Source organism: Taudactylus pleione, unplaced genomic scaffold (assembly GCF_031769625.1).
Source record: "Taudactylus pleione unplaced genomic scaffold, aTauple2 ptg000472l, whole genome shotgun sequence".
In the NCBI taxonomy this organism is placed as follows: Eukaryota; Metazoa; Chordata; class Amphibia; order Anura; family Myobatrachidae; genus Taudactylus; species Taudactylus pleione.
In genome coordinates this window covers 60667-70000 of record NW_028284874.1, presented here as the reverse complement: position 1 = coordinate 70000, position 9334 = coordinate 60667, and the positions used below count along the sequence as shown (strand labels likewise).

General features: G+C 46.8%; 1 protein-coding gene across 1 annotated transcript in view; it reads left to right on the top strand.

Annotated features, from left to right (window-relative positions):
• OXT (oxytocin/neurophysin I prepropeptide) overlaps positions 1-8566 on the top strand; it is an 8729-nt gene extending 163 nt beyond the window's left edge. The window contains exons 1-3 of the mRNA XM_088448925.1: positions 1-5; positions 5337-5541; positions 8372-8566. The exon at positions 1-5 is cut by the window's left edge and continues 163 nt beyond it. Coding sequence (XP_088305051.1) covers positions 1-5; positions 5337-5541; positions 8372-8421 — 260 coding nt within the window. The 3' untranslated portion in view covers positions 8422-8566. The remainder of the gene's footprint in view (positions 6-5336; positions 5542-8371) is intronic.
• The last annotated feature ends 768 nt before the right edge of the window (positions 8567-9334 follow it).

The window sequence follows — 9334 nt, the reverse complement described above, 5'->3', positions numbered from 1 at the left end:
GAAAGGTGAGTGACCCTTATTCATTGCAAGCTCTCCTAAACGCAATAAGGGACCTGAGTGGATTTCATATCATTGTTTTGTAGTCAACTCTTGTATCTCTGAGATATAAATATTGCAAAACCAAAGGGCGCAAGGGAACTTTATTCGTATGAAAAACTAAATGTACATTATTACGTTACTAATTCATCTACAGCCTGCAGCGGTGGTGGCCAAACTGGGTTCTTAATGGACAACTAGCAGTTCATGTTTTCCAGATCTCCTGTATCTGGAGCACAGGTGTAACCATGACTAATGGAGCCATTTTAACAGAGGGCAGATATTGGCCGCCACTGGTCTACAGATCTCCCTGTTTGCCTTATTACCCTCAAAAGTAGTTTTTCCAAGACGGTCATTCTTGTTGACATGAGCTGACACATGTTACATGTAAGATGATTGCCCTTCATATCATAATCAAAATGACAGAAATGTCTGACTAATATACATTTGGAAAGAGGTTAGGGAAGCGCGTACAGGCACATGCTAGATATTTGTCCAATGCATGGGGACCAAGAAACAAATGCAGGAAGTGTTATTATGATCCATTACTTTTGGAAGGCGCGAATGACGATGGCAACCCCCAGCCCAGCTGCGTTACTTAACACAAGCTCACCTGCAGGGAAGGGCATGTGGCTTGCAGTGAGAGTAAGCAGATATGATATCATGTGGACCACATCGCCTCCCCCAAACAGACATGGGGGTACTGCGAGCGATCTCTCCGACACTGATTGGCAGACGGGCAATACAGGTCCAGTGCATGAGCCTATCAGTAACCGTCGGGTTGGCGGACATCTCTGAACCAGGCCCTGAAACGTAAAGTAGGGGTAGTAAATATGTAGTAATGTTTTTTTAGCAAAATTTGCAGATTATTGCAACACAGATTGTGGAGTCATTAAAAACAAAAATACCTGCCGCCCGGGACAGAACAAGCAAAAAGGACCCGTCCCAACAAGGAGAACAGTCATATTCAGTGAGCTCTTTTTGTCATCTCTGGCAAACGCAAAAGACGGCAACGTTTACTCGTAGCCTATTGCGTCTGCCCTCACGTGCGCAGAACAGGTTCTGAGTGATCTGCAACAGCACCGCGTTGTGGGAGAAAGCTCCTCTCATCTTAATAAATACGGCAGCCGCAACGCCCCCACTGCCACCTATGGGGGCTGCCGAAATCTCAAAAAAGCAGAGAAATCTGCATCTTCTCCACACTTTTCTCTTTACTACAGACGGAGAAGCGCAATGCTGTATCTTACTTGTTCCAGGAAATATGCTGGAAAAAAAAACATTTCTAGATTTACTAAAAAAGATCCATAGTAGCAAAAATCAAGTTTTATGAGCAGTGTTTATTATTTATTTAGTTATTACCAGTTATTTATATAGCGCACACATATTCCGCAGCGCTGTACAGAGAATATCTTACCATTCACATCAGTTCCTGCCCCAGTGGAGCTTACAATCTATATTCCCTATCACATGCGCACACACATACACACTAGGGTTAATTTTGTGCTGGGAGCCAATTAACCTACCAGTATATTTTTGGAGTGTGGGAGGAAACCGGAGCACCCGGAGGAAACCCACGCAAGCACAGGGAGAATATACAAACTCCGCACAGGTATGGCCGTGGTGTTTATACACTCTATAACAGCGGTAGGTTACAATCGGCACTCCAGCTGCTGTGGTACTACACATCTCAGCATGACGTGCCACAGTTTTGCTGTTAGGACATGCTAAAACTGTGACAGGGCATGCTGAGATTTGTAGTTCTACTGCATCTGGAGTGCGGCATGTTAAAAGCTGGATACACACGTAAAGATTTTCTATCCAACCATCCAACTAGTTGATTGGTTGGAATGAAAATCTGGTAATGTATGGGAGTAACTGACAATCAGCAATTTGCTCCCAAACGCCAGAAAATGGACAAAAACTGTTGTTTGAACAAATTCTTTAGATCAAACATTTAACAAACTTGTCTGACCGACCATTTTCATCTGTTTTCTGGCATTTAGGAGCAAATTGCTGATCATCAGTTACTCCCATACCTTACCAGATTTTCATTCCAACCAATCAACTAGTTGGATGGTTGGACAGAAAATCTTTACATGTGTACCCAGCCTTACCGTTCCCTGCTCTATAACAACTGAAGCTGAGACTTTGGTTATAGATTTTTCCTTAGCTGAGCCCTATTCCAATATGTTCTGTGTGTTCAGAAGCTTCCTCCGAGATTATGAATAAATTAGGTGGTACGAGTATTTCCCTGTACAATGTGTAACTACAGGGCATGTGATAATACGAGTGGCAGGGATAGAAAGTGAGGACTTATGACTATGAAACAGAAAATATATACGGCAGATAAGATGATACTAAACTATTTCTGAGAAGAGTAGTGCATTCATGGATTGGATTCCTAGCAACGTTGCTGTATTTAGCAATGAATATAGACTCTGCATTCGGCCAGTTATCCAAAGGGCTTCTACCTAACAGACAATATATCGGCTCTTTACAATATTTTCTTTATTTAAGCAGATGATGTATTGGGATTTATTGATCAAGCTACTGTTTTTCAAAATTACTGTTTTTCCGTATATTTTGCCATAGGAATTAAAGCATTCATTTTATGTTAAAAAAAAAAATTTAAATTAAACAATGAAGGTTTAAATCTTGTGGCAAGAATTGGCAAAACAATCAGCAATTTGGAAAAACTGCAGCATGATCAATGAACCTCATTGTGTTTGTTTGGGAGGGTGCGAGGGTGTGAGGGTGAGGGTAGGGATGGCCATTGACCATCGATGATTTCAAAACAGTGATGTTAATTAGTTTTCCCATCGATGGCAGAGATGGCTTAGTGGGTGCCAATGTTTTTATTTTCATTTTTCCCTTAACAGGATGGAGTATAGCCCTGGCCCCGGCAGAAGCAAAGCTCCACCCACAGTTTTGCAGTGGCCATCGAGGGGGTAAAACCATCGATGGTTCACCATAGATGGTTTTTGTGCCATCGATAGTAATCACTGATGGGCCCTTCGATAAGTGAGGGACCAATAGGACTTTCATTTGGTATCTCAATGGAGAAAGAACCTTTTGAATGTTTGGAAAGTTTATGGGCATACCAAATACATGTAGTGTGGCCAAGTGGGCAATTCCGCCATTGTTGCCCCACACACTGCTATACAATGCCATGATTACTAGCAATGTAAACCGGGGGCCATGATGATTTGTCAGTGAAAGCAGCTGCGACATGGTCAGATAGAGAAACGACACTGGCCATAGGGGTTGGTGCGAGTGTTGATGATGTGCCAATGGGGGGTGTCGAAAATCAACAACAGTGTTACAGCTTGTAGAGACTCTGAGATTGGGGATCTTAGTACTTACACAGCCAGACACAGACTACTACACCACGGGATGGCAGACACTAGCATATGCATATGGCTGCCGCGGCTCCAGCGACAGATGCAAGATCGGACACAGCAAGGTCTGTCCACCCCTGATTCAGGCCCTATGTGTCTCTTAGACAGGAGGCAGCCATATTATTGTTGGGAAGCAGAACCCAACCCCAGCAGATATCCATCATGTCAGTGTAAAAACCTCCCATGTCACATGTGCCATGACGCTACTTTGTTAATTATGCACTCCCATAAACCGTATGCACTCCCATAAAACGCTGTTCGCATAATTAGGCACGCCTGCGTTCGGATCTCCACTCCCCCGTTTTCAAGCACCTTCCCGTTACCACCTACAAACGCCTCATTCTGTCACTCAAACTACCGACCTGGCTGTGTTCAAGGAGAGAGAAATTTCTGATCGTAGCGGCTAGTTTGCGCACGTGCATTGCGATCTTTACGCATGCGCAGTATAGCGAACATCGGTGGCGTACGACTGTGTGGCCGCAACGACTGACTCTGAATGAGATCCACAGTGCCCAAAAAATGGGACTGTCCCGCTGAAATTTGGATGGTATAGAGGGGTATGCCCTCTATGGGGTGCCGCCCTGTGTTCGATCGCACTGGTCGAACACCCCAAGAGCCGGCCCTGTTCGCAAGTGATAGGAAGCTGGAGGCCATTTTATGGGAAGTGACAGGGAGTGGCGGCAAAAATGTGGGCGCGTCGTGACCGTTTTCTGGGCATGTATCTGCCTACACCCGCCATCCCATGTGGAAAAAATATGGTGCCAATGTCTCAGTTCCTGCAGCCAGTCTGAGACCACCGCTGCGTGTTTGTTTGTACGCACATGCTTGGATCTGCAAAGCCGCCGGTGGGTGTCTCATTACATTTCTAGGCGACTGCGTCCATTAGCGTATTTTCCCAGCAGCATACGGGATCGACTCTGCGATTACATTGGCGTACAGGCCCGTTGCCCAATGTCCAAAGCAGAGCACAAAATTATTGCTGCCTCTTATTGCTGACTGTTAGTAATTATTGTTTATCTGCACATTAATGCCCATTCTAATATGTATATATGGGCTTAGTTATGAAAAGGTGTCTGGGGGTCATAGCCATGCTGGCATTTGTTGTCCTTTTAAAAAAATCCAATGTTAGTTTTGTTTGTAGCGTTAGACAGGGGCACTCAGAGGGGGGCAGGTACTAATTACACAGGTCCGGGCTTGCAGGAGGGGCCCAGCAGGGGCCTGGGTCTGCCACCCCCCTTCCTCTTACCTGTCAGCAGCAACCTCTCTCCCCAGCCCAGCACACGCAGCTTGTGCTGGGCTGCAGTGGGCCCAGGGAGTCTCCTCTGCCTGTGCGGGACTAGGTGGGGGGCGATCACTCTGACCGGATTTGCCCCTGGCTGAGAGGCTGAAATTGCCCCCCCTGTTCAGTGCACGGTGCTGAAAATACTTTTTTCTATTTTCTTTCCTATAGGGGTGTGGCCACACCTCTCATTATTAGGCCACACCTCCCATTGTTAGGCCACACCTCCCAGTATTAGGCCACACCTCCCAGTATTAGGCCATGCCCTTAAAAGTATCGGGGCCTGACCCAGCTCTCTATAGGCCTGGTGCTAGAGCTACTAGAAGACTAACAACAGGTGTCTGGAATCCCCCTTGGGCTGCTCTTTGGCACAAAGCCATGCTGGTTTATGTGGTCATTTTAAATAAATCCTATATTGATTGTTTTTGTTTATTTTATTTGTAATGCTAGAGCTTATAGGAGAGCAGAAAAGGTGTCTGGAATCCCTCTTCGGCTGCTTCTTTGTCAAAATAGCTGAAAAAAATAACACAGCTTTACTCTTATAATTATGAAATAGAAATTGTCCCACATTTTCCACGGGTCCTAATGCCCCAGGTGTAACACTTCTGCTCTCCCTTGTTTAGTGCATTCCATGCGGACCAAGAAATAAGGGGCACTGCTTCGGGCCCAACATCTGCTGCGGGGAAGAGCTGGGCTGTTACTTCGGTACCTCAGAGACGTTGAGATGTCAGGAAGAGAATTACCTGCCCTCGCCATGTGAGTCCGGGAGGAAGCCATGCGGGAATAACGGGGGCAACTGCGCCGCCTCTGGGATCTGCTGTAACCACGGTAAGAGCCTGCAGAGGGTGTACAATGAGCACTAGCATCAGAACCTATTAGTGTATAAATAGCAGCAGAGATAGGGGTAGTAGTAGATTCGGACATAATAGGTCCATCACATTTCCACTCCGCCTCTAGGAATTAGGCACAAAACATGGGGAAATGCAAATAATCAGCATGTAGCCCCAGCATTAAACCTGTGTAGATGACATCTGAGAGAACGGGAACACATGGCCTGATTCAGAGCCGGACGCTATTTGCGCTCGCTCGTTCAGAAAAAGGGGCCGGATATTTAAATTGAGCGCTCGCTCTTTGCAGTCCGTTGACACCTCTATGCCTGAGCAAGCAAACGAAACATGCGCTTGCTATTTTGTAAAGACGCCCCCTGGCCGCTCGCATCATACGTCATCTCCGCTATTTATTAGATTAATCGAGTACATCGAAAGGCGTCTGAACTGCTCGCAGTGCTTGTGGTAGGAATTTCCTACCGCAATCATGCGAGCAGTTAAGGCTAAGAGACAACCAAGTGACGTGGTCGATGACGCTGCTTTGTTAATTATGCACACCCTTAAAACGCCCGTTTTGACCTTTTGGCATGCCTGCGTTCGGATCAACACTCCCCGTTTTCAAGCACCTTCCCCTGTTACCACCCACAAACGCCTCATCCTGTCACTCAAATTAGCAGGCACTCGCTGTTTTGCGAGCGCTCGATTTCCGACCGCAATGACTGGTTGGCGCATGCGCATTACGACCCATACGCATGCGCAGTTGTGCGAACATCGAGCGGCCACTTACGAGCGGCCGCTTACGAGCAGCTCTGAATCAGGCCCACAGTACACCAGGCCTATCCCCATCTTCACAACCATCCTTGCAAGACCCATAGTATATAGTATAGCCATATATCACAGGCTAGTAACTAATGTATCTACCAAGCAAATAAGTGTTGTATATTACAATCTACAGTGTGTTCTATGTAAATATACTATATCCAACTTAGAATTTATTTTAAAACTGGGCTCACATATTGCCTGTCAGGCACTGCATTCTACACTGCATTCACTGACATTGATGTACTGTTATTTGTGTGAAATAGATAAATATACTATCGGCCAGTCTCAGCGGTGCATGCAGACGCGTCTCTATATGCTAATGTTGCAACCAATGATCTTGCTACTGAGACGCCTGACGGCAGAGGCGCAAATCTGTCTGGGTGTGTCCTCTTGCAAACAAAATTCAATTTGCACCCCCCTCCCCTCCCTGGTGGTAACCATCGGATGCTTGCGCATTGCGACTCATGGGCAGAACTCGAAACATCGGTCAACTGCGTGCGGCGTTGACACAGCGCCTGCGTTCACCGCTGAATCAGACCCTGTATGTTTTTCAAGGGTATATTCACAGTAACTTCAAGAATTTAGGAAATGCTTCTGTTATTTATTGTTTATAATCGTATGATTCCAAATTCACAATAAGAATTCAAATCATTTTATCATCAGTTGGGGATGGGCTGAGTATATTCTTCTCAGCTTTGCTGTAACTTAGAAGTTATCGTAGTAGAAAATTGTTTGCAAATGTAACACCGCCTGCTGGGTTCTTAAGGCCTGATTCAGACCCGCTCGCAAGTGCATTGCACTTGCAAGCGGGTTGATGGTGGCCCAGTGTGCAAGCCCCATAGCGAGTGAGAAATCACTTGCTCCAGGGCTCGCAACAAAACGGGGTGGCTGTCGATGTTGATCGACAGCTCGCCCCGTTTTGTAGGTGGGGAGGGGGGGTGGCTGAACAAACGGAGGAACGCCCGCTGTTTGTGGGCGGTGATGTCAGTAGTGGACTTCCTGCTCTATTAGAACAGGAAGTCCACTCGGGCTTGCGAGACCTGAGACCCTACCACAGGGTCTCCTCGCAAGCCCGATGGTCGCGATAATCGTGACCATCTCCTGCCCGCTCACACTTTGCGAGCAGACAGGAAAAAAAAAATTCCTCCCCGCCCTAATTCAGAGCGTGCGCTCGCAAATAGCGAGCGCCTCTGAATCAGGCCCTTAATCCTGTGATATGTGTGTAGGGGTGCTGAGGATATCTGGGCCTGCCTGGGGTCCCAGCAAGGCAAAGGGCCTGCCAAAAAGGCAAGGCCAGACCCCCCTCCCTAGTCATTCCACTTCTTCAGAGGGACAGTAGTCGAAGGATCAGTTTCGTCCATAAACAACTCATAACCATCGATGGTTTCCTGCCAATGGTAAACAATTTTACGATCGATGAGGGAGGTCTGATGGCAAAATCCCTTCGCCTATAAGTATTGTGCGTACACGGCCGCTGTCCCTGTTCCTTTGCGCTGGATAAAAAAACATTGACCATCGATGATCAACCTGTCGATGATCATCCCTACAGTCATCCAGTACAGGATATAGCCCCACCACCCCAAACCACCTGCCCACATCCTCATCCATTCCATATCTTGCTTTGGGCATTTGTGGGCTTCAGTGTTTACACTCAGTGACTCTGGGAGGCGAAAGTACACTTGACTGAGAGCTTCAAGTTTTATCCCAAGCTTCTTGTTTAGCTTTGATCCACCCCTATACCCCCACAAACCTTTCCTGTCATGCATGCTGAAAAGTGTTGCAGAGTCCTGGCAGGTGACCTACCGACAGGTAGTTGACTTAGGGTTCTACAGAGGTCAGTGCAATAAAGAAATACACCCCCAGCCCCCACCCACCAAGCAATCAGGGGGTTGCACAGAAAATAAATGATCATTACAGTTGCCAGGATAATTGTATTCACTGACTAATAGTTATTGTCCTCTCCTATGGTTTTCCTGGCTAATCTGACCCCTCTGATCTGTTTCCCGCAGAGACCTGTACAATGGACCAAGCATGTGAACAGGACAATGTATTTTCCTAGTGAAGGTGCTCGGAAATTCTACGCCTCCGCCAATGCAAACCACCCGAAGAACAGCAAGCCGCAACACATCACCACATTATGACAAAGGACTCACGGGGCCAGTGTATAATTGTACTGTATAATGAATAAAGAATCCTTAAAACAACCCCTCTGCCTCTTTGCTTCCCCTGCTGATATTGTTTGTTACATGGCTATTTATTTGCATTCAACGGTGAACTCCGCCAGGCTTGTGAAGCACGCCTCCGTGCAAGGCGGAAGCTTGCCAGCAATGGGTCACTTAAAGCCAGCCGCCAGGACCCGGTCAGGCTGCGGTAAGCTTCAGCTACCACAGCTTGGCCAGAGGGACAACCATTGCGACCAAAGCTTGTGAGCAGGGCCCTCTCAGGTGTGTCTTTTATTACCTAGTCTCCATTTACTGTATTACTGTTATGTTCCCAATGTGAAGTGTAATGGAATATTCTGGCGCTATATAAATAACTGTTAATAAATAAAATAAATGAAGATATACTCTTGGCTGTACATTTTGGTTAATGGCAAAATCAGGCTCAGTTTGGCCTCTAGTGGCTGGAGTTAGAATTGGGGAGCTTGGGAAGGTACTGTGCCATGGGTTCTGGGTGGTATGAGTTCGGCATCCTGGCGGTCGGGATGCCGACTCTTACATTACCGGTGCCAGAATCCCGAGCTCCGGGATGCAGAAGGAAGTAACAGGATTGGGGGGAAGGTTAGGGTTAGGTTTAGGAGTTAGGGTCAGGCACTAGGGGGGCGCTTAGGGTTAGGCACCGAAGAGGGAGGGTTAGGGTAGGGAGAGGGGGATGGTTAGCATACCGACCAACAAGTGTCGGCATGTTAACCCTGATGGGATCCGATTCCATTCTGGGCTATAGATAGACAGTCAAAAGATTGACAGTGTCTA